General features: G+C 39.9%; 2 protein-coding genes across 4 annotated transcripts in view; both read left to right on the plus strand.

Annotated features, from left to right (window-relative positions):
* Positions 1-646: 646 nt before the first annotated feature.
* Positions 647-19,305, plus strand: LOC111867415 (heterogeneous nuclear ribonucleoprotein H2). Of its 2 annotated transcripts, none has more exons than XM_023857252.2 (10): positions 647-750; positions 3,424-3,568; positions 6,139-6,297; positions 6,674-6,817; positions 9,249-9,387; positions 13,532-13,707; positions 14,110-14,411; positions 15,188-15,307; positions 17,392-17,545; positions 17,725-19,305. In XM_023857252.2, exons 2-10 carry the CDS (start codon positions 3,472-3,474, stop codon positions 17,820-17,822), a joined length of 1,389 nt encoding a protein of 462 aa, XP_023713020.1. In that variant the 5' UTR covers positions 647-750; positions 3,424-3,471; the 3' UTR covers positions 17,823-19,305. The 2 variants fall into 2 exon arrangements, with proteins under 2 accessions (XP_023713020.1, XP_023713022.1); XM_023857254.2 differs by having other exon boundaries at positions 18,978-19,305.
* A 3,498-nt stretch (positions 19,306-22,803) lies between these two features.
* Positions 22,804-25,004, plus strand: part of LOC111867424 (sodium leak channel non-selective protein) — a 34,278-nt gene continuing 32,077 nt past the window's right edge. Inside the window, exons 1-3 of one of the 2 annotated variants that reach the window (XM_033752685.1) lie at positions 22,804-23,222; positions 23,813-23,881; positions 24,735-24,847. In XM_033752685.1, coding sequence (XP_033608576.1) covers positions 24,743-24,847 — 105 coding nt within the window. In that variant the 5' untranslated portion in view covers positions 22,804-23,222; positions 23,813-23,881; positions 24,735-24,742. The remainder of the gene's footprint in view (positions 23,223-23,812; positions 23,882-24,734; positions 24,848-25,004) is intronic. The other variant, XM_023857276.2, reaches the window with a different exon arrangement.

Consider the following 25,004-nt stretch of genomic DNA (forward strand, 5'->3'; position numbering starts at 1 on the left):
TTCGTGACAAGCTTCAGGTTTACGATCCAATATAGAATAGAAGGTATTTTCATTCCGTACATCCTTCGTAGTACTAATCAAAGACATGCAGAACATGGCATAATATGTATACGATTGCATAACTAATTTAGCGTAGAATCGAGTGTCGATGAAGCTCATATTCATATTTTTATTGGTTCCAGAAATCCACATTTTGCAATACAGCCTCCAGATATAGAACAAATCAGCATGCATGTGGTCTGGAATCAGTTCGCGTTATACCGTCACATATAAATTATTTCAACGAGATATCGCTAGTTCCACGACACTTCTTGATTTTGCATGAACATTTTCAGGTAGACAAATTTTGATGGGACCTCGTAAAATAACACGCAAGTTATGACAGCATGGATTGCGATATGCTTCACGGCATGTATGATTGTTTCATTGCAGCGCAGATACATTAATACATGTGGGATCTGAGACAAAAATTTTCTATGTTTGCTTCTAGCTATCATGGTTTTCCTTCCATGACGACGTGCCCCAAATCCACGGATCCACTGAAATAACCCAAACTTCTGTCCGAAATATGAACGTGATACAGTGTCATGGGCGTCATGGGACTACATTTGTCAACTAAGCCACCGGAAATGTTTGGCGACCGAACGCGCCCTAGACGCCATCCGTATTTGGCAATCTTGAAGGAAGCCATTTTGTGTTAGCAGGTAAAGAAGCGGCATAAGATTAAGGATTAAATAAGTTTAAATTGTGGTAAGTAGTCATTAGTGTTTCTTTCGTACGTATTTCTGTCTAGGGTGTAAGTTGCGTAAAATTACTGAATAGAAGTGCTGGTTTAAAGTATTTACGAAATAAGCTGTGGTCCGGGTATGCATGATAGAAGCTTTCGAATGTATGGTACGTAACATACAGGCTTGTTTCATTGCCTCCAGAACTTTTCAAGTGAATTTAGTGATTGTTCTGAATGCTACATCCGCTTAGGTGGTACCGCACATACAATTCGACAAAAAGTGTACTTTCGCAAGTGGATTCAAGCATCACGTTGGAGGCTGTTGTGCAGGTATTGTATAAACAGTGGACAGCGGATCTAGTTATAGATAGGTCCACCGAAATTAAAAATTTCTGCACTTCCCGCATTTTCTGTTGCTATCCACATGGTAGAACGCCTTCTGGATGAAGGTTTCTTTTCTCCCTGAGGAGAGAATGAAGATCCCTGATATCTACATTGGAGGTCGTGCCTATGTCAGAATTACATTGAAGATACTGGTTATGTAACATCTAAATATATTTATAAAAAGGAATTTTTTGGGTTTGTAAGTTAACCTGATTTATGATTTGATGTACATAGTTTGCTTCATAGAATCTGTGGATATGTGTGGAATGTAATGTATGTAACTTAGCTTTTGGCACTCAGTCTTTGGGATGGATTCTTACTGCTGGTGAGAGGGGCCATAGCTCAAGCGGTTAGTCGCTGGCTTCCCACCGCGGCGACGCGGGTTCGATCCCGGGTCTGGTCAAGTGAGATTTGTTGTGGGAAAAGTGGTGCTGGAGCAGGTTTTCTCTGAGTACTTCGGTTCCCCCTGCCAATCTTCATTCCACCAGTTGCTCCACAATCACCCTCACCTATCAGGCTGGTACACAGTAGGCCAGAAATGGCCACAGTACAAGGGACTTAGTCCCACCCCACTAGCAATAAATAGAAACTGCTGGTGAGGCTTTTGCCAAGTCGTATCCTGTAGGTTGCTGCATTGTAGACTAAACTTGCAGAGAGCTGCTGTGTCTGTTGCTTAATAGAGATATAGTTAAGATTCATTGCATTACCAGAATGCTGTTTGAATTTTTTAAACTTCTCGCCTTCCATACCAGACCTTATTTGAAGGTATGGTGCCGCATAATTGGCCTAATATGCCTACTTTGTGGTACAGAAAGTGTAAATTTTCAGGAGTACCACTGTTTTTTTTTGTTGGGCATAATTTTTTGTTGGAGCTTTGTTTTTTGGAAATGTTAATTTTATTTCCTGCATTAAAATTGATTGCAGCTGTAATTGTTTGCTTATCTGTCACATTGGATAAACAAAAAATTAGTACAAGTTAACACAACAGGATGCATTCTTTGGAGATTAATTGCAGTCTATTGAAACATAACCTTTTTTATTTGTACACAGAAGGGTAGAATAGTGTGTTAGGCCCAACATTTTGTGTGATTCTTATAATACCATTAACAAAAGTGCATATAGAGTTAGTAGTGTTTTAGTACATATTTTGTCCCTATTTCTGGGCCATCTGAGGGTGTTACTTGTAAAACATCAGTTATATGAATTGACAATGCTATGTCAATACATTCATTGCAATGGATGCATTGTTCATACTGTATTATGCATAATTGGATTATAATACTTCAGAACAAGGACCAGTGTTTTATTAAAATGCATGGGATGACAATTCAGGTGACTGATGGTGATGGCATAATGAGAATTACATGTGTAAAAAACAGTAGAGTGCTAAAGCTGAAGCCTGCTTTTTTTCTATCATTCTGTATAAATGACATGCTGTGTTTCGTGGATCCTGTGAAGTTCCCTAATAATGCCACTTCTCTCATGTGTATGTTCTTCAGTTCCATGTCAGTCACTGATTCCATATTGGTTATTTGCACATAAGTCTTTTTGCTGTCACCAGGGTTTGTGTTGAAAGTCTCTGTCTAGGGTATGTTATTTTGGCTTTTGATATTTCAAACACAACATTTATGCACCTTATTCCCCATATGAGAGATTATATTATCATGCAAGTAGATTTTATTTATTTATGGTTTCTTGAACATTTCTCTTGGTATTCCATCCACAGTGACAAATGGTAGGGTGATTGGTGAGTAATGAATTTGGAAGGATATGGAGAGAAGTGGTTGTGTCTGCATGTGTGTGGGTAGGGACTAGGAAAGTTACAAAAAGCTGCAGGGAGGATAGTCTGTATTCGAGCTGATAATTGAACCAGGCACCTGCCTCATGAATAAAAATCAGAAGTATTACTGCTTGAGCCACATTAAATGGTGGTCAGAGTTTAAGATTTTGTCCTTTGGAAAGGGGAAAAGAATTTGCAGGTTTATTACTGTATGTATGTAACCTGTTGGCTGGGGAGAGTAAAAGGTATCGGGACATCCTGTAGTTTTCAATGAAGAATTTTGTGTTGGAAAACCTAACTAACTTAGGTTGTGTTCAGTGACCACTAAAATCCTGATAACAAACAGTAGGTGGCATCTTGTTTGTATGTGGGATGGACAGTGTCTTGACTTCATCTGTACTTTACAGCACAAAATTCAGATTTTGTTTTAATGTAATGTGAACATCACAAAGGTAATATCGTTTAGTGCCACATTTGTTTCCAAAGTAATTTGGATGAGAGTAAGTGTTGTAACAATAAGCTGTGGTTTCAGAAACCCTGTGGTATTGCCTGCATTTGTGTAGCACGTTGTCAGGAAGCAATGTCGGGATCTGGAGATCATGATGATGAGAGCTACGTTGTGAAGCTGCGAGGTTTGCCGTGGTCAACCACGGTGGATGAGATCCTGAAATTCTTCAGTAAGTATGAAGATTCTTCTTTTTGCAGTAAAGGAAGTGAAGCTTAAGTGGAGTGAGCTTTTTCTTAAAATCCAGTTTTAATGGAAGCACGATTTTTTAGTACTTGTTAATGAATTTGTTTTGAAGGAAAGAAATATTGTGAACTGCCATGAATGACAGTTAGGAATAACTGAGCAAGTTGTTTGTATTTTTATCATCTTCCTCTTATAGCACAGCTTGTATTTTATTAGGAGGGAAGTATTGTACAATATTGTAATAGAGTTTGGGGTACCCATGAAACTAGTTAGGTGGATTAAAATGTGTTTAAACGAAATGTATAGTAAAGTCTGTGTAGGTAAACATTTGCCTGATAAATTTCCTATCCAGAATGGTCTAAAACAAGGAGATGCTTTATCGCCACTCCTTTTCAACTTTGCCTTAGAATATGCAATTAGGAAGGTCCAGGGAAACCAGGTGGGACTGAAATTAAACGGGACACATCAGCTGTTGGTCTATGCCGATGATGTGAATCTACTGGGTGATAATATAGGTATCATAAAGAAAAACAGACAAACTTTAATTGACACAAGTAAAGAGGTTGGTCTAGAAGTAAACACAGAGAAAACTAAGTATATGTTACTGTCTTGTCACCAGAATGCAGGGCAAAATCATGACATAAAGATAAGAAACAGATGTTTTGAAAATGTGGCACAGTTCAGATATTTGGGAACAATGATAACAGATTGAAACCTGAGTCAGGAGGGAATTAAGAGGTGATTGAACCCAGGTAATACTTGCTATCATTCAGTCCAGAACCTTTTGTCTTCTCGTCTGTTGTCCAAAAACATAAAAATTAGAATATACAAAACTATAATTTTGCCTGTGGTTCTGTATGGGTGTGAAACTTGGTCTCTGACATTAAGGGGGGAACATAGACTGAGGGTGTTTGAGAACAGGGTGTTGAGGAGAATATTGGGACCGAAGAGAGATGAAGTGACAGGAGGTTGGAGAAAACTGCATAATGAGGAGCTTCATAACTTGTACCCTTCTCCAAGTATAATTAGAATGATCAAGTCAAGGAGGATGAGGTGGTCAGGTCATGTAGCACGAATGGGGGAGACGAATGCGTATAGGATATTGGTGGGAAAGCCAGAAGGAAGGAGACCACAGGGAAGACCAAGGCGTAGGTGGGTGGACAGTATTAGAATGGATCTTAGAGAGATAGGATGGGATGGTATGTATTGGATAGATCTGGCTCAGGGTAGGGATCAGTGGAAGGGCTCTTGTGAACATGGTGATGAACCTTCGGGTTCCATAAGATGCTGGAAAATTCTTGAGTAGCTGCAGAATTGGCACCTCCAGAAGGGCTCAGCTCCATGAGTAAACAAGTTCTTGCATCATTGTCTTTTTGTCTAGCCCTTTTATGTGGCCAGAGTGTTGTAGCAATTTAATACTTTTATCACATTTTGGATTCATATGCTTCGGAAGCAGGCACTGTACATGTTTGTTGGTTTGAAGTTTATAAGTTGTTATGTTGGAATCTGTTAATTTGGTAACATTTAGATTTGTTTTGTATTCTGGGATCTTTTTATTGATTTTTCCTTCTGAATATATATTTAGGTTATTCAAAAATGATTGACACTCCCTCCATAACTCTGGAAAAGTAGCAATGTGAAATGCGCGCCGATGTATGTGGGAAGACATACTATAGTGCTGCCTATGGCCATGAGATGACGTTACTGCGCACAGGTCGAACACTGCTGTGTCATTTGTGGCGGTGTGCAGGTGCAGTCGTGGACAACGCTCAAACAACATGGAAGCAGAGAATCATGGGCAACGGTAGACTGTGTGGTTTCTCTTGAGGGAAGGAGTGGCTGTTTCACACATTCACCCGAGGTTAGCGGCCATATGTGGGGAAGCAGCACCAAGTCCCAGCACGCTGGGAACTCTCCTCCCAAGAAGTCACGACCTGGACTGTTTGTCCGGAAGCAAATGGCAACTGTGTTCTGGGATCAGGAGAGGATCCTTCTTTCGGATCGGCTGCCCCCAAATACAACCATCAACAGTGACCAGTACTGCAATTCATTGCGCCAACTCCGCCACGGAAAATGGGGGTGTGGCATTCTTCTCCAACATGACAATGCGCGGCCACATGGCAGTCGGCCGACCATTGCCACCCCAGGTGCTCTAGGGTACACCGTGCTGCCTCATCCGCCATACTCGCCTGATCTTGCCCTTAGCGATTACGTTCTGTTCGATGCAGTGAAAGACGTCATGCGGGGTAAGACGTTCACCTCCAACGACAGGCTTTTGACCAGCAGTGGCACCGGGATACCCTCAAAGAATAGTTTGCTGTGCAAATACGGAAACTGCCGGAACAATGGCAAAGGTGCATAGACATTGGCGGGGAATACCTCTAATATAATCTGTATGTATTTTGTTCCAATAAATGGTTACTGTGAGGAAAAAACATTTAGTGTCAATCATTTTTGAACACCCCTAGTAAAATCATGTTTCCCATTTTTTTAGTGGAGTTAATGTTCTGTGTACTGTGTGTAGAGTGTTTGTTCATAAATGTGTTGTGTACACAGATGACTGTAGCATAAAGGATGGGAAACTTGGTATTCATATGACCATGTCGAGAGAGGGGCGGCCAAGTGGCGAGGCATACGTGGAGATGGAGACAGATGAAGATATTGAGAAAGCTTGCAAGAAAGACAGAGATCATATGGGACATAGGTACATTGAAGGTATGTGTATTTAGTTCTCATGTTATACGTGATTTGGAAGGTTTGCTGCGATTGTATGCAGAGAATCTCGGCTGTGTGAAGATTGAGTAGCCTGAGTTTTGAGGACTGTCTCCATCGTCATGAGTAGAGATGAGTGGTGCAGACACATAGAAGTGCCTGGAGCCTGCTCCATTGTTGGGGCAGCATGTTTTCTGGAGAAGGATCATTTCCCTAAACTGCATTAGCCTTTCGGTGTTTGTAATGTTAATGTAACATATTTCTGTGAGATATAAATTTAATGTTTTAAGTGGATGGACAGCTCACTGTTAATGGGAGAGGCCTTAATTGGGTTCAGTCAAGTAAAGTGAGTGTGTGCAACTTGTTACTTCTGTTCCAGTGTTCAAGGCCAAAAGATCTGAAATGGAATGGGTTGTGAAACGCAGTGGCTTGAACTTGGAAAATGCAATGGATGATGGTTGTGTGAGACTCCGGGGGCTACCGTTTGGTTGCTCAAAAGAAGAAATAGCACAATTCTTTTCAGGTACGTTAGATTTGTATTTTGCTTGTCTATGGATGGTATGCTTTCTTGAATGCCAAATTGTTATTTTTGAATTATCACCAATCAGTAGATGAATTCCTTTGTCAAAATATGCTGTATAAAATCATAAAAATGTGTCAAGTCAGTTATTGGTGATATTGAAGTAAGGGTTGATTCACAGTTAAATTGGTAGAGCAGTATTAATTTGTTCTGCACAGTGAAAGTTTAGCTTTTTAAAATTTGCAGATTCCAGATGTGTTGCAACTGTGCCATTATTTGTTGTTTGGGACAGACGTTTGTTATGATAACTGTGATTAAGAAATAGTGTGATGGTGACAATTTTGAAGTAGGAACTTGCCAAATTAGAGTCCAGCCACTTGAAACAGGTGCATCAAAATTCAAGTGTTAATCTCGCCCTCTTTGTGCATTGTTTTGATCAGTGGTGAGCCATGTGTTGCCCTTGGGCAATTTTCAAAGTGAAAAACTAAAAACATTAATATTTATGAATGGTTAGATATTTTTGATCTGTAGAATTAACCCATTGTGGGCTAATAACCGGGCTGACTTGTAGGCCAAGAAGCTTGTCATGAGCCCGATTCAGCTTTGTATAGGCAAGTTTGGGATTCCAACACAATGAAATACAGGTGTCACATCATAAGAAATATGGTTTTCCTGTTGTATGTGATTTTTGTGTCTTTCTTAAGGAAAAGAAAATCAAAGTTAATCAGAGTTTATATTTTTGAATGAAAATTGAAGGTAGTGGAGTAACAGATTTTGAGTTACTCAGTCACCTCTGGGGATAATTGATGTGTAATTTTGAAATACCCGTTAATAATAATTTTTGTTGCTTGAAAATATAACAGTTTTTAATTTTCTGAAATACAATTCTGACATCAGTGTGAAGCCTCAGAAAAGGACTTGGCTTATGAAGTTTGCCCTTGTGCAGTGAAGGATTCCCACTGTCGGGTTGATCTTGTAACTGATTTGGTGAGAAAATTGTTGTATTCCTTTTATTAGCTGCGTGCTGTCGGTTTCTCTTTGGGGTATTTATCATCCCAAACTTTTTGAGGGCTGTCCTTTTTCTTCTATTACCACACATTTGCTTGTGTGTGTGTGTGTGTACCTGGCTCACAACATAAGTCTGTGCCGTATCCCATGCAGTTGGACCTGGCCTGCTCACTGTGGGTCATCAGGTTCATTTCCCAGGTGACTTCAGAGGAGGTTTGTGGTGATTGAGCCTTTTTTTTATTATTTTTAATTTAAACTCACATTAAATTTTCTCTTGCTAATCACCACTCCATTGCTCCATCCTCATCTGTCATTGTCTCCTGAGCTGTTTAACAGCCCTCCCTGACTGGGCAGTGCATTATCATGTCCATGGTCTTTAAATTGAGGGCTTAACTTCTGATGCAGAAGTTGGCTGGTTGCACACTGAAGAAATAATGTTTTGTGTATAAGACGATGAAGTCTTTGCAGGTGTTTTGTCTAAAAATTGTCACCATCAGCATGTTTCTTTTTCCACATCCTTGACTCCTCTTGAGTACAAGAGTTTTAATTTGGTGATGCTGAGAGTGTATTGCAAAGATTTCACTTTACACTGATGATACAAACCAGGAAATTGCAGTTGGTCAGCAGCAGCATTTTGGAGTAACAGTCCCAGTAACTGTGAAGTGCACTGATGTATTGAGAAGTGCACTGATGTATTGAGAAGTCTAGTTTAAAACATCAGATATGTGGGAAGTGGTCAATTATGCAAAAAGTAGTTCATTACCAATTTAAGTGTACAAGATTTGTGTGTTTTTGGATACAGTTTCATTTAGAATACTGCCAGTTCTCATTTTAATGCATTTGGGCACAGCCAGCAAGAAGCAGGTGACTTGGATCACTCAGCAGAATGAATGTTAAATGCTAAAACAAAGTAAGCTGCTGTATAGAAAGGATATTGAAAACAAAATCAAGCAGAGAATTTATAAATAAAAATTTAAAATTTATGGCAAGTTTTACAGCTGTGTAGACATTTTGTATGAATAAATGTCTGAGTTGTTTAATTTAGGAATTTAACCTTCTGGTAGGGTGTGGGCCTGCAGCACCCCCTCCCCCCACTGTGGACATCCATTCTTGTAGGAAAGGAGTTCATCATGTATGTTGTTATTATTTATTTGGCATTTTGCACTTAAGAAAATGATGTGGCACATACAGACTGCATTTGTGTGGTCCTGGTTTTGTATCCCAGAGGTTCACTTGCACTTATGGAAGGACCCCTTCCTTCCGAATTCAAGGTGTGATGATTGTGCGTATGCATATGTAGGCGCAGAACTTTGCAACACACTCTGAGCACCTGATCTGCTCATCAGAACTGAAATACTTGTTTCAGCTTTTATCAATCTGATTTTGTTGTGTGTTGATTGTGGGCATATGTTTATTGGTTGGGTAGGGTTGGAGATAGTACCCAACGGGATTTCCCTACCGACTGACTACACGGGAAGGAGTACGGGGGAGGCTTACGTTCAGTTTGTAAACAAAGAAGTGGCAGAGAAAGCTCTGCAGAAACACAAGGATAAAATAGGACACAGGTGGGGAAGGCTGATAATGGAAGGGAGGGACTGGGTGGGGTGAAACCCAAACCTCCTGTTCTACTGTGGTATACCTCACTCTGTCTGTCTCTCATAATGCATCAACTGGGTGTACATTGTAGAGTAAATTGGTTTCTGCCATGGGCAGGGGGTGTTCACAAGGTAGGTGCTAAAATGCTCTTCATAATAAATACTGTATTTAATACTTGTACTGCCATCACAAGGTAAGAAGGGATTTTTATTAAAAGTAATATTCTAGTAATTTAGTTTGGTATTTTCACATGTGATGTGTTGGTTGTGAAGACCTGGAGTTTTCTGTAACCGTTTCCTGGGTACTTCGATCAAAAATATGTAATGGTTCTATTCATACATGAAAACTAATGAACCCTCAACATGACTGCTGCAGTGCAGCTGTCTTGAGATTTGTGCATATTGGACCCATGCAAAGTGCAGTGTATTGAGCAGTGAATAATCTTAGCTTTTACCAGAATTGTGGCCATGTAATGATGAAATGTAATTAGGAAGTGTTCTGCTTTCTTTTCAAATCTCGGTAGTGGGTTTCCTAAGTCTTTAGCTGCAGCTGAACTAGAGGCCCAGTTACCATTAAACTGTAGTGTGGTATTGGCTTTGTTACCTACCTGTAATGATTTATTATATGTTTCATAATAAATAATGGTTGAAATTTGTAGGTCTAAATCAAGAAATGACTCCAAAAGATGCAGCAAAAGAGTTAAGTCTTTTCTGTCCCATTTTGTATGGCTTTTGACATTGAATTTTTTCTGTACTGGTCACTGTTAGAAGCAACTGATGCCAGCTTTGCAGATTTACCACCATGTTACAATTGTATGACAAATCATAGTTTTGCTCCTTGTATCAACATTTCTTATTGTAGTTATGTATAGGAACAACAGATGGCAGGAATTTGTATTTTTCCATACATTTTTACATAAACGTATTTGTTGGTGGTAGGAATCAGTTAGAGAGAGACTGGAAAGGCATTTCTGTTGTATTTGCTGGCCTCTGTCATGTGTCATGATAATCCCCTTTAACAGTGAAGCAGGTCAGTGTGTGAAACCCAGAGATATCTTACTCTGCTGCAGTGCAGAAGTTCTGACCAGCTTCCCCAAAAATAAAATACAGTGGCACCCCCAGTTTTAATTTTCTTCACTCATTTCTCTACATGTAAGATTTTCCAATGTTCAGTGTTCCATTCTATGGCTCACCAGAGAAACCCTGAAGGGGATTTCACTGTATCTTAACTAATTAACTCATTACACTGACAACAGGAAATTAAATATTTGGTTCAAACAGCCCACTTCAGGCATCAAAATTGTATTGGTTTTAATATAATGCTCAGGCTTTGAGTACTCAATGAACCACCATTCTAGATCACATTGTTTATTATATTTTAATCCTTTCCTATCATCTGACATAATATTCTTATACAGGTCCACTGTCAGAAGCCCCCAGCCACAGAAATTACTGTTCTGTGTCATGTTGTGGCCTTGTGCTGTACAGACAGGAGATGGCAGATTTTTGCCCAGGCTGGCTGTGGCTGGTGGGAGGAAGGATGGGAATGGGTTACGTGAATGTGACATATCACAAACTGAAATGCTTGGATCATATAATGTTTAATAATGCTGAATCAAGTGCGGAAGTTGTGGAGCTTTGCATGAGGTGTGAGGATGACTGCAGATATGAAGTTCTTGTGTCAGGGTATTCACGTGGGGTGAGACTGAGTCTCTTGGTACTCTGACCTAAGATGAGTCTATTGTACCAACAGCCTTTGATGATGAGTAGCATTGGTGGAATGATAACTGGCATGGGAAACTAGGGCTGTGCCACCACTGTCTACCATGAATACCACCAACATATATCTGTTTTCATATAATCGAGAACCTCTGCATGATTTTTGGTATGCCAGTTGTAACTTTTTCTCTCATAAACACAACTTCAGCAGTTGATACAGTGTCATGTAAGTAAGGTATTTGTGAAAAGGGAGAGCAGTTTCATTGTGCCATGTGGAGAATTGAAGTATGAGCATGGTGGCAGTTCAAGGTTGAGTAAAGGCCACGTTCATTCGAACAGCTGTTTGGTTATTTAGTTTAATGCTCGTGAATTATAGGCATGTGCACAGCCAATGAGTGCACAAGAGGTTTGAAAGTGTGAATGTCTTTAACGTTAAAGGTGTTTTGATTTTTGAGGAGTTTGGTTGAAATATTGGTTATGGATTTAGTTCTTGAAGATTGCTATTTGTGGCTGGAAATTCAGTAATATTCAGGGCTTGAAGAATTTTGTTATGTTGTTGGTAACTGAAGTATGATTAACCTTCAAAGCATGGGAATTGGAACAGAACTGTTGTTATATTGTGGCCTTTGAGTTAATAGGAATGGGATATTTTTCTGGTGTACACTAGAAACCTGTCACTATCTTGAGAAGTTTTTTCTTGACATTCTTCACTGGTCTCATGTTGCTGCCTTCATATGAGGGGCTTGGGTTCTTGAACCAGGGGGCCATTCAGCTTTTTGCCTGAATCATTGATGCTGCCCTCGGCTGCATTGCAACACTTAGCCAGGGTGTCCAGGTGTGCAGTGTGGAGCTGTTAAAGTAACCACAGTAACTTGGAGAAAGTAAAAAGTGTTTATGATATTTTGCTGTGTATAGACTGTTATAAAAAAAATCAGCTGAAAGCTGCTTTGGAGAAGGTGACATTGGCACCAGTGCATTGCCAGACTCGGATACAGGAATGAATGTATGGCCCCAGTTGCTGTCTTGTTAGAGTCCTAGAATGACTGTTTGAAGTGTATGTAGCCTCCTGTCCTTAGAAGGTTAATGAATACTCTCGACTGGTGTAGATCTCATGAGTAAACATGAAAATGGCCTATCTGTGTTTTTTGAATCCAGGCGCAGATCACACTTTGCTGGTATGATACATAGTGAATGCTTTACATTCTTCTGATACCAGACTATGTAGCGTAATTGTTTGTAGAGTAGAGTGAAGCCATTTCAGCACAATCTAAGATATTAGTAGGAGATATTTGCCAGCAGAAGGATAATGGGGTGAGAGAAGCCCACAGGCATTACTGAAATGGTAATAGACACTTCATGACTTTGTAGAATGGACACAGTGAAGATACTGCAGGCCTTGGAGTGTCACTGAAAGAAAGGATTTATTAGTCAGTGGCTCTGAACTGAGGCCACAGAAAGAAGCAAGTGGTCAGCAGTGCAAAGAGCTTCACTAGTGAATGTTGTCGCGACTCCATCCAATGTGGGAATTTTGGTGTGTCACTGTTAGTGACTTCAGACCATTATGTCGCCATCAGAAAGTTATGGGTTTTTTTTTCCAGTGTTTATTCATACACTGGTAGCAGATATCATGCTTACACAGGATTGTTTCCCATAAGGTTGCCTACTTGGGGTGTAATGTACTCTGTTTGCTAAAGTGAATGGACTTCACTGGCATTAATATCAGTAAATGTCTAGATGATTGGAGGGTGGGGTCAGTCTGTGGCATGTCTTTCCGTGGCCTCAGTATAGTTTTATAGTAACTAAGATTGTCAGCAGTTAATTGTAATTAAGATCAGTGTTGTCCAGTTTGGAGCATGTCTTACATTCATGTGTGCCATGGTTTTTACAGACTGACAGCTCAATGTGGACCTTGAGCCAAGATAGCTGTAGTGACTGGCTGGGGTTTGATTCCTAGCAGGAGCAGGGATATTCCTGTTTTTGTCACAGTTGTGTCCAGTTATGGCAGGAGGAACTGTAGTGTAAAGAAGCTCTATCTAGTGCCAAGGTTATGAACGCATGGCGGTATACCTCCTCTCACCTGCACAACTTGAGCATCATGTGGGAGTAGGGGATTTTAAATTCCCCAATTCTAAAGGGGCAGTGGCCACATCATAATACTGGACCAACAGTATTAATAATGTTGAAAAGAAAAACAAGTCTCAGTCACCTGGACTTTGTTTGTGATGGGTTGCTTCATGTTACTGAGAACCATAACTTGGACAGCACTGAGAAATAGAATGTGCTTCTCTGGCTTCATGTAGCAGTCATTTAGTCTTTTAAGAGGAATGAGATTATATTGATATTTCATAATTTTATTACCCGTCATAATTGCGATACTGCGTTGTGCCTGATACAGGTACATCGAAATATTCCGTAGCAGTTTGTCAGAGGTTCGAGCTGCTATTGGACCCAAGATGCGCCCTATGGGTCCAGGGGGCTTCAATCAAAGGCCAGCTCCATATGACCGAGGTGACAGATTTGGTGGAATGAACCGTTACAACAATATAGGCAGAGGGTCTCGGAGCTTCAAGGGTGAGTCTGCGCGCACACATGCACCTGCTTGCATATGGCTGACCAGTTTGGTTACTCTTGTTTGTGTATTCACATTCCTCAGAGCAGTGTACAACATGTCTGAAAATGACATGAACCGAGTGTTCTGTTTGTTAAATACATCAGGTTGAATGTTTATGTTCATTTTGAAAAATGCATTTGTCATCAGCTGCTGTGATACATGAGGGATGAAAGAGGATGATGATTTTGAAAGGGGTAAGAGTTACAAAGGAAAAATAATTTATTAAGGAGCAAAGTTCTGAAATGTTTATTAAGTAAAACATAATTATTTTATTATTACACATTTAAATGCTGTTTGTTTTGTCCAGGCACAAGCACTGTTAATACGAGTATGTGAAGACAGTGTCATTTTTGCGATTTTAGGTTTTGGAGATTTTGATGATGGGCCAAGTCCCTGGGGATTCAACTCTTCATGGGGCAGTGGTGGTGGGCCCGGTCTGCGTGGCAGCCTAGGTGGCCGTGGAGGTGGTCTCAACATGAACATGAACATGAACTCCGGTGGATTTGGTGGACTAGGAATGGGCCGTGGTGGTCGTGCTGGAGGTGGTGGCGGCGGTAGTTGGAGCAGCAATGGGGCTGGACTGGGTGGAGGTGGTGGAGGGGGTGGACATTGCATCCACATGAGGGGATTGCCCTTCAGAGCAACTCAGGCAGACATTGCTGATGTAAGCAAAGTCCCACTTCATGCATTTTGAGATTTCCCGTACCTACATGACATGTTTGTTGCATGAGGGTTGTCATGTGTTGAATTTTCTGAGGTAATTGATGGATTTTCTTGAGACTTGTTACAAAAATGATGCCAGTATAGCTCATGCACTTTTGTACCTTGCTGTTTATAATACCAGTGTGGTGATCATGCAGGCTTATGAGGTGTGAACTGTACTAGCACTGCTTAATATATGGTCCTGAAATTTGTGTGGTATTAAGGGTAAACAATTCTGCGATGTTGTGCCATGTGGTCTTGTAGAACGTGTTACCTCCATTTTCTGGGTGGAGAGGCCATGTTGGGTGTCAACATCATCATCATTCAGAGGGTATGACATCAGACGATGTGGATCGTCATGTCATCATAAAAAACTTGAATTCCATTTTTAGCATATTATGGGACCCAAAATTGCCATATTGGAATTTCATAGAGTGCACAGGACTTTTCTTCTGTAAGGTTGCTAGTCGAGGTATGGTTGGTGTACCCTCAGAGATGTTTTGGACAAAGCGTATGTTTCTTTGAAATATTTATACCTGTCAGTATGTCAGAAGACTATAATGTTCATACTCACTGCCACGGAACTAAATCTCATACTGTAAAATGCTGGTTTTCTTGCAATTTGGCCTGGAGGCAGAGATGGGCGTGGGTATCAGCTAGCTGGTCATCTGTGTTCATACAGTGGAGATTGTGTTTGTGTAGTATGTTATGTAATGTACTTCGATTGTCCTTTCACAGTTCTTCAGGCCAGCTGTGCCAATAAACATACGTCTCCTGTACGATAACAGTGGGCGTGCATCTGGAGAAGCAGATGTGGAGTTCGCAACTCACGAAGAAGCAGTGAAGGGCATGTCCAAAGTAAGTGGGGTGCTTCAGCTTACTCTCACATTCAGTCATTCCATTTTGTTCACTCAGAATATTTACACAAAGAATTCAGAAGTTTGAGGATAAATTCACTAGAATTTTCATAAAATACAAAGTGGTATCGGAAAGTTCCCCGACTGTTGTTATTGTAACTGCCTTGGTGAAAGAAGATGAGAGGGGTGGCCAAGGTCACACCTCTGCAAGCCTGTTGCATTAGTCTGCCATGTGACACCATGCTGTGAACATGCATTCTTTTTACATGAATACTTTTTTGACTTAGTGTTTTATTTTATCAGTGATGGATGGCAAAATTGAACAATATACTTCCATAATGTTTGCATGAAGCTCAGTAAATCTGCTGCCAAAACCCCTGAAATGCTTCATCAGGCTTTTGGAGAAAATTCTTCAAGCTGGACAGCAGTTTTTGAATGGCATTCAGTTTCAAGGCTGGTCAAGTGTCGGTTGAAGAATACAAATCTTCAGGGCGAACAAGCACCAACAGAATGACAGAAAATATTGAAAAGAGAATTTGAGAACTTGTCAACGAAGACCATTGCCAAACAGGCCATAAACTTGCAGACAGTATCGGGATCAGTTATGGAGTTTGCCAGATCTTAAATTGAAAATGAAATGGAAGGGACAATGTTTTGAAACAGTGTCTGACATCCAAACAAAATTGCAAGTAGTACTCGACAGCATTAAGGAAAATGACTTTCACAGTGCTTTTGAATCATGGGAAAAACAATGGAATCCTGTATACATTCCCAAGGAGACTGTTTTGAACGAGATGGCAGCCAGTCATAAATCATGAAGCCAACTTTTGTATTGCATAGCTGTTTAGGTCTCCAGTTCTCTGGCTCAGGCATTACTGGTTATTTATTTAATTTTTGAGAAATACCGATATACATTAGATGTGTAGGATGTAAGCTAAATATTGGTAAAATTTCTTTCTTTCACAGAATTGGAAATATGTGTGTGTGTGTGTGTGTGTATATATATATTGTGACATGTTGCGCAAAGGAGAACCCCCCCCACCAGCAGTGACGCGGCGGGGGAGTCAGCGCTCCCCTCCCCCTCCTCCGCACGGTAACGTAACGGTGACGCAACAGGATTGTTACGGTAGTAACAGCGGTTACTACCGCTAGCGTTACTAGCAACACAGCGCCAGGCAACAAGGGTGCCTATTACGTGGCCGTTTTCCGTATTGTCCGATCAAGGCTACATAAGGAGCAGCGAAGGCTATTCACAGTCAGTTGTACTGAGTCAGTCAGTGAGTCCTGGAGCTACCGTCGAGTTAGCCAGCAACTAGTCAGTTGTATTCTGGCATTTGGAGTGTACTAATTGTGATACTGCAGATAGCAGTAACCGTAAATCTGTAATTTGGGCGATTGTAAGTGCGAATGTGAAATAAATTCGCTATACAAAATACGGCGTGAAGTTATTTGTCGCGATATATGCCCGATACGCGACAATATATATATATATATAGTTAGTAGATGGGTGTCTGAATTGTAGTTACTGTTGTATTTTTGAAATCTTACGTACAACATTACCAACCAGGGTTGCAGTTCTGCAAGGAGTAGTGTTTAATTAATTAATTTCTTGGGCTGGGGTGAGTCTGAGTCACTTGGTATGTCAGCCACTATTTAGGCTATTGTACTAGCCTTGGATTATCATATTATTATTAATATTATTATGGAACAGTCAGTGGAGTGAGAATTGGCAGGGGAAACTAAAGTACTTAGGGAAAACCTGCTCTAGTGCCACTTTGTCCAGCACAAATCCCACATGACCTGACCTGGGATTGAACCCGCACACTGCAGTTAGAAGCCGGCAACTAACCACCTGAGCTATGTAGGTCATGGTCAGGAGTAGGGTTTTTCCCCTGCCCTCCATCATGCTGAGACTCACTAATGTCCTGTGCAGTGAACGCTGGTGACAGAACAGACAGAGGCTGACGTGAATGCCCACCATCATCTGGATCCTAGTCGTGGCATGGTGTGGTAGGTTGTCTCTGTCTACGTACAAGACTTGCTTGGAAATTCATATAGCAACTCCTGAAATGTTTTTTGTTCCAGGATAAGGGACATATGCAACATCGGTACATTGAACTGTTCCTGAACTCCACACCCGGCAACTCTGGAGGTGGTGGTGGTTTGGGCGGTGGCAACTTTGGCAGTATGGGTGGTGGTGGATTTGGGGGTGGTTCTGGAGGTGGAGGCTTTGGAGGTGGTAAGGAATCAGTCTTGGTTTATTTATTTGAGAGGTCAGTTGTTTCATTTGTACAGCTGCAGCTGGAGCCTCGTGAATGGCTCTGTTTGGCTGACCTATTCATAGTAAAGAAACATCGTAAACGTATGTGTGTGTGTTCTGAGACTTCATGGTGTCCGCATTTTCTATCTTGCTTTCAGGTTTGGGAAACAGTTTCCAGAGAGGATGTTCAAGCAACTTGGGGAGTGGAATGGGGTTCAGTAGCCAGATGGGCGGTAGCAATTACAGCTCATTCTAAAATTTCAGATCAACCCACCTGTTTTCACATAATATTATTGCATAGGGCGTTGAGAGGGAATCATGTGAATAGTTTGAAGAACACTTCATGGGGTTCCCCTTTCATCTGTTCATACATGCGCAGCGCTATTATATGCTCAGCTTGCAGTATACCGACTTCTTCCTCTCTCTAGTACCCACAAGTGGCAGGGTCATTTTCATTACGCATATGATATGCAGCATTTGCAAGCCCTTTACTAAAACTGATTCACTAATGACTCTTAAATATCACTGATATATTGATGGACTTTTACTCTTTGTGTTTAGTTAAAATACTGGCCTATATATGTTTGAACATTTATCGTTTTGTTCTTAAAATAAGATATTTTTTGGTTTTGTCTTAATTGTGTCATCTGGAAGTTATTCTTCATGTAATGTAGATGAACTGTACACAGAAGAATGTTACTTAAGAATTGTAAGTCTGTATAAGCTCACTTTCGTAATTGCCAACAATCCTGCAGGTACAATACATTAAGAGGCATTTTCTTTGTAGTTCTGATTTGCTGTAGAAATTTCACTTGCAGTGGTGTTTCATTGTACCAGTTTGACAGCTTGCATACAAGATTTCTGTTGTAATCCATGTGTAGTAGTTTTTGTGCATTAAAGGCTTATTTAATAATTCATAAAAATTATTTGTCGTTATGGGATGTGAAAAGTTGCATACAAAATTATCTGTGCATGTATTTTTTGGTAATATTGGACTTTTTTGTTCTGAACTTGCAGTTAAGTGGATGATAAATAATTTTATTTTCTTAGGGGTTGGGAAGTAAATATATCTGCTATGTGCCACGTAAACATTTAGTTCATACACATGAAAGAGTGGCTGCTGGGCACCTGTACATGCGTTCGTCCTTCAGAACTATGTAACGTGGCTAATTTGCGGAATTTATATAATGTAAATTGGGGCTCACAAGTATTGTAGTCTCCATAATTATATGTCCCTTCTCCAGAGTTGTATGTTATTAACTGTACCTTGCTTTCAGCACAGTATGGAATACAGATGTGGTAAAGTGTCCACATTTTGCACAGGACAGAGACTTGAGACAATTTCCATGAAGTAATGTTTTGGTGTTGTAACATTATGTAAAAGTGTGTGAATTTTATGTATTTGTTTCAGCATCTAAATGGTGATCTACGTTTAAGGATGGCTTCTGTTGGATTTAAGTTGAACAAAGTTCAGAGATTTATCAGGAAAGACACACTAGTGTATGTACTCTTACACTCATTGTGCCCAGGACAATCACAAAGTTCTGTAGCTGTGTTTTAGTACGTCGCACAAAATTGTAATAATTTGTGTTTAATGGGATGTAAAGATATTAATGGTATGAAGTTGTATGATGTTTAGAGACTTAATTTGTTTTTATTTCATATTTGTCTGTATAGAAATGTGTGTAATTCTGCAGTACAGCTTTCATCTAAATTAAATATTTTGTAATTTTTACATACTTTTTTGTTTAATGAAATAGTAAAGTGGAAGTTGCAGGTTCTGAACTGATATGTAAATTGAGAATGTGCAGTTCCTCTTATATTACTGTGCTGACTTAGATATTCTGTGCAGCTGTTATCTCAAGAAAATATGGCCAAGTAAAAAACATTCTTGGATGTACTGTTCAGTAGCCCTAGTATATTAATTTCATCCAAGATTTGTTTCATCTCCATAGTGCTCAGAATGAAGATACATTGTTTTTTGACTACATTTTGAAATGATGTGTAAGAGACGCCATTAAGCAGGAACATAAAACTGTTGCTGCATTCTGCAGTTATCTAAAGGTAGAAAAGTGAATGTGGGAAACAGTGTATGACTGAAGAGGCAACAGCAGTGAACATGATGTTGTATAACAGGCAGCTGCTGTGATCACACCCTCCTCACATGAAGTGAGTTTTCCATGCACATTGGGAAGTTCTGACATGTCCAGTTCTGTAGTTGCCTGCCAGTGTGTTCTAACCCAGGCTTAAAGAGCATAGCATTTTGAAGATACTTGCTGTCTTTTGAGATATTTTTCCTGTAGTCCAGTAGAAGAAGATTATGTATTCTGCAGGAGAGGAACTGCCTCCACTTCCAGGGTCAAGGAGTAGAAAAATCAGACAAATGACCAGTAGGAAGAGCAGAATACAAGGCATCACATCTGAGAAGACAATAGGCTTCAAAGTCAATCCTGTGAGAACCTCAGAGCCAGTTTCCTTTTCTGCCATGTTTTTATTACTTCTAATGCCAGACATAATAGATGGCACAGCTTCAGCTTTCAATCTAACTAAAGGTTGGCTGTCCTGACCGAAGTTTCTCGCTGTCTTCATCAACCCTGGCAGTTGAGATAGTATCTCAGAATGGGACATGGAGTACATAGGGTTTGCAGAGGCAAGAGATTACACACAAGCAGTAGTAACGCGTAAGGAAGCTGTACCTTTTGTATGTTGAAAATCTAAAGACTCCCTGGAGAAGGTCAACAAGTCGAGACTTATGGGGAGGAGTTCTTTGCTCATTGTACCCATGAATTTACCATATTACTCTGTTTAACGCGGGGTTATATTGCTGGGCAGGGTGGCTCAGACAGTAATATGTGTTGTGACATTATGGAAGGGTTTAGTTTGAATCTCAGCTAGGACACACATCATCACTGAGGTTTATCGTTATTTTCCTTGGTCCCTGTTGACAAATGCTGTGCTGGTACCACAGAATTAAGCTGTGCCTGCTTCCTTCCAGATCCTTTGTAATTCATGAGTAATCCTACCATTTGAAGCTGTATAGTGAGGACTGCAGAGGACATCGTTAAAATGAACAGTAATGTGTATACAAGGAATTAATTTCCTGTTGTTTTTCCATGTGTTTCTCATTTACTCATAGGTCTCTGTTACTGAGGGTCTAGTCATTGTTTTAATGTAGAATCAGAAATAATACCAAACACAGTTGGTACCATGGATATGAAATTGCAAAAAATACTATATTGAAAGCTAGTAACTTCAGAAGATAATGCTTCTATGTATGCCAGCAAACAAACCCTTGTCAATCAGAACGTTAAAGTAGCTGTCATTTTCCATCCTTGTTTAGTTAACCACTATTTCATTTCGTGTAACTGCCGCTTTTCTCGTTATAAGGCCTTTGATTTGTTTTCATGGTTTGTGATTACTGCAGCCACTTTCAGGGATGTAATGCTTCTGTTTCAATGGGGTTGTATGCTGGACAAGGATTTTCAAACGAGCTGATAATTCAGAACAGTTTATCTCTCACCTAATGCCAAAGAAATGTAAGGTTATGTACTAGGTTACATAAGCATTACATCTAGAGAGGATAGCAAGTTCCAGTGTTCATTGAAGAGAGTGAACACAAGTTCCGCTTTTTCAGTATGAAAATATGCAGCTTAACCTTTAAACGCCAGACTTCTGAAATAGTGGTAAGCTTGAGCTGGCCGGAGTTTATTTAAATGCCCGCTGCTACTCTGCGTTTAAATGTCTGTTTCTGTTAGTGCGCCTAAACAATTTTAAGCATTGTGTTTAAAAATGCTGTATCTGACTCAATTTTTATGATAAATGGATGGAATTAATTTTGTTTGTATCAGCAAAGAACACTGTCGCATATTATAACGGAAGATTTGAAATTTTTTATACAAATTATACTCCATTTTCAATTTTTTGTCTTTTAATTTTGATGAGTACTGCAAAAATGATTTCTCAGTTCTTCACAGAGTTGTTCTGCATTACAAATTCATTTCTGTTTGTAACAGCAGTCCCTGATGTCATAAAACAGATGGAAGCAATAAAATCATTTGGTCTTCTGCTAGCACTGCTTACACTCTTAGGATTTTCGAATCTTTTGACTGAAGGTCAGAAGAATGAAAGAATGGCTATTCAAGAGAAAGCTAAAGGGGTCCCTTCTTCAGTGATAAGACATTCTGTTATAGCTGCAAAAGCTTATTGCCCTTTCTGTGGGCCTGAACAGACAGCTGCATCGTGGCTGAGATTCAGAGTGCGGTCTGTTTTCTGTGCGTGCTTAGTGAAATCGAATACTGTAGTTTTATTTCAGCCTATATATACATCAAGCAGATAACAAAAAAAAGGTATGTACATCGAATTTTACTATATAATTTTAACAGAATCTGCAATAAAAGTACTGGCTCGTGGATGAGTTTGGGCATAACTCATATGTATACTCTCTATGTTGTTCACTTAGGATCATTTTAATTTTTCTGTTAGGGCTTTACTCAAGTCTGGTAATTACTACATTTAAAAATAAATATTTAGGACTGCATTCGTACTTTGCCTGGCCACGACGACCTTACCACTGGTACAAACGGGGCACTTCGGCACCTAAAGGTTAAACTGACATTGATACTGAAATTCAGTATTAGTAAGTTGAGATTTTTCTGGAATCTGTTGCACTGTAGATCGGTGTGAGCAATATTTGAAGGGACAAAGAGACTATGCTTATTACTTTACTCGTATTTTCATTATTTTCAAGAAATTGAAATAAATTTCGGTGGATGGAGTGGATTTAGGAATGTGAAGAAGCTGTGCTTGCTTTAAACTTATACACAGCAGGTACTAAGGTCCGTGGTGTTTCACCGACCTCACTGTTTCTTTCCTCATGTTCCAAATATAGTTTCCTGTTCACAAATACCTTTCTTCTTTGTTAAAGGGATCCATGCAAAAATGGTTTTACCAAGGTGTAGAGGCGTAAGACTTGCATGATCCATGAGACAGTAACCAGTCAGAGAACTGATCTAGGAGGCGAATTATCCGAAGTGCGATAACAGTACCCATTGCCCTCGATGACTATGCCAAAATAGATGTGAAATGTGAGTACTGTGCGCGCATGGACTAAGCCACGTTTGACGCACACCGTCGTTCATGTCTTCAGGCGCTCCATGCCATTGTACGAAATCCATCACGTATATAAGTACTAATGACGTTTGACACAGGATCCATGCCAAAATCACAGGACTTACATAACCTACGGAGTTGAACAACTCACCCAAAACAAAATGGTAGTACGTGATCGTGTAATTAATTAAATGCTTCGCTTATGTTACTATGGCGGCGTTCGGAGTTTCAGAGGAAGTGGTTGAAATCATGCCAATTCAGAGTAGCTTTTGCAGTTTTTAGGCCTGCTCGCTGGCGAGAATAAAATCGAATTATTCGAAACTAAATTAATTTGTGTTTAGATTAATCATAAATGATGCCCAAGTATAGAGACATGTTTATGTAGGTTAGAATAGTTTTTTTTTAATTAATAAAACCGCGAATGAAGCTGGAATTTAGACACATGGGGGAAGCTGATGTGTATTAATATAGTAGGACCTCGGCCAGACAGGTTTTGACTTCAGCATTCAGGAGATTCATCGTATGAAAGACGTTAGTGAATAGAGAGGTAAGGACGCAAGTACTTGTTTAAGAGCTAGTGGCGTAATATAGAATTGTGACAGCATAGATGGTTACGGAGAGGTAATGTTACATAAAGACTGGGTTGTGTATTCTTGCATGCTTGAAATAAGTGCAGTTGTATGTAATAAAAGTAGGTACCAAATAATGTCTCGTTACATAACCTATAAAGAACAGATTTTTTTTTGTCGCAGGCGTTTTCACTAAATGAACTTTTATCGCAACAGTCTGACGCGCCATTCAAATTAACACAAGGGGTCGATGTATTGTGGTTCGGTAACATTCATGTTGAATTAATTGTGTATGTATATGTATACTCGTTTACCGCGATACTGTAAAGGGGGAACAGCAGGGTTTCAGAATCTGGATCTGTCTTCGCTTTCAAGTGAAAGTTTAGGGAGATAACTGCTGTGTTGGTTCATTAAACCCCAATCACTGGACTCATCCTCTAGGTTTCATTGAAATTTGTGTTAACTTTTCTGTAGATTTAATTGATGTACATGAGGCTGACATTGAACTTATAACATATAACCTTATTACATCCCACAACTTTCGTTTGCATATTTCGTGAACTACAAGGAAAGATTATTTTTGTGGAGTAATACTACCTGCACATAAGCTGATCATCTTTGTCAACAACAGCAAAAGGTATGGATTTATATGGACACAGTGGTTTTCCTTGCTTTTCCTGTTACTAATGAAATCCACATTTTACTGAAAAGTTTCTGTTGTATTTTCTATTTAAAAGATTAAGCTCAATCTATATGATGATATGGCTTCAGCCTAGAGGAAGGGAGAGAAGCATGAATTTTTCTGTCTCTACATCAACACTTTGTCCAAACTCCTTGGGTGCAGGCAGCCCCTCCTGTCTGACAGATATTGGGGTTCAGAGAGGCTGAGTGTGAAACTGACCAGTGAATCTCCATCTAGTGCCAAGGTTAAGAATGCATGGAACTACACCATGGTGTGCTGCTCAGTTAAGCACAGGGACTGCTTTTGTTGTACATAACAGTGATGTGTAATAATGTTAACACCTACATACATATTAACACATTTTTTATACCTTGTTTTTAAACTTGGGAGTGTGTATGGAAGATTGTCAGTATAATGGTTTACAGTATATACTGACATGTTTACTTATGTGTGGCCCACGTAACCTGAAGATTTTACTGCCACATTGTAATGTTATAGCTGCCCATAAGTGTTTTTGTAAAGACAAGACCCAAAACCTAATCTTTGAATTTGCCTCTAGCAAGTGAGTCCACTTGGTTAGGGTTTTGGTTTTTGCAAACCTCTACAGCTGACAATTCTTGCTGGTGGGTAACATGGCGGTGAGGTTTAATATGAGTGAGTGCCTATTCCAACCGATAAGTTTTCTGTTGGGATCAGGAAGTGTGGCAGGATGTCTTGTGTGTGGGTTACTCAGCGCTGTTAATTGTTAGCTATGAAACTAGATAGAAATAGTACTTCTCATTGAACAGATCTGATTCTTTTGTGTTAGCTTCAAACATGATGCTTGGAAGGAAGCAGAGTCTGAAGGGTGAGCCTGTGCTTGCGGACTATGGGCCAGAGGAAGCTTTGAATGAGAGTGCAGATATTGAGTGGGTGAACATGGTAATTTTATACTTATTATGTTCATGTATTAAGTGCACAGATATTGTTGGTGCTGCCTTTGTGCCCTCATGTGGAGTGCCCTGGGATTGGTCCCAAGCCTAAGTGGCAGGGAAATTTTGTCAATCAAACTTATATACGAGTATGTCAGGGTAGCAAC

The sequence above is a fragment of the Cryptotermes secundus genome, unplaced genomic scaffold (genome assembly GCF_002891405.2).
Source record: "Cryptotermes secundus unplaced genomic scaffold, Csec_1.0 scaffold423, whole genome shotgun sequence".
Classification (NCBI taxonomy): Eukaryota; Metazoa; Arthropoda; class Insecta; order Blattodea; family Kalotermitidae; genus Cryptotermes; species Cryptotermes secundus.

Coding starts and splice junctions, on each gene's coding strand:
- LOC111867415 (XM_023857252.2), top strand. CDS start 3,472: ATGTCGGGATCTGGAGATCATGATGATGAGAGCTACGTTGTGAAGCTG. Junction 3,569..6,138: donor TGAGATCCTGAAATTCTTCA/GTAAGTATGAAG, acceptor TTGTGTACACAG/ATGACTGTAGCATAAAGGAT. Junction 6,818..9,248: donor AATAGCACAATTCTTTTCAG/GTACGTTAGATT, acceptor TTGGTTGGGTAG/GGTTGGAGATAGTACCCAAC.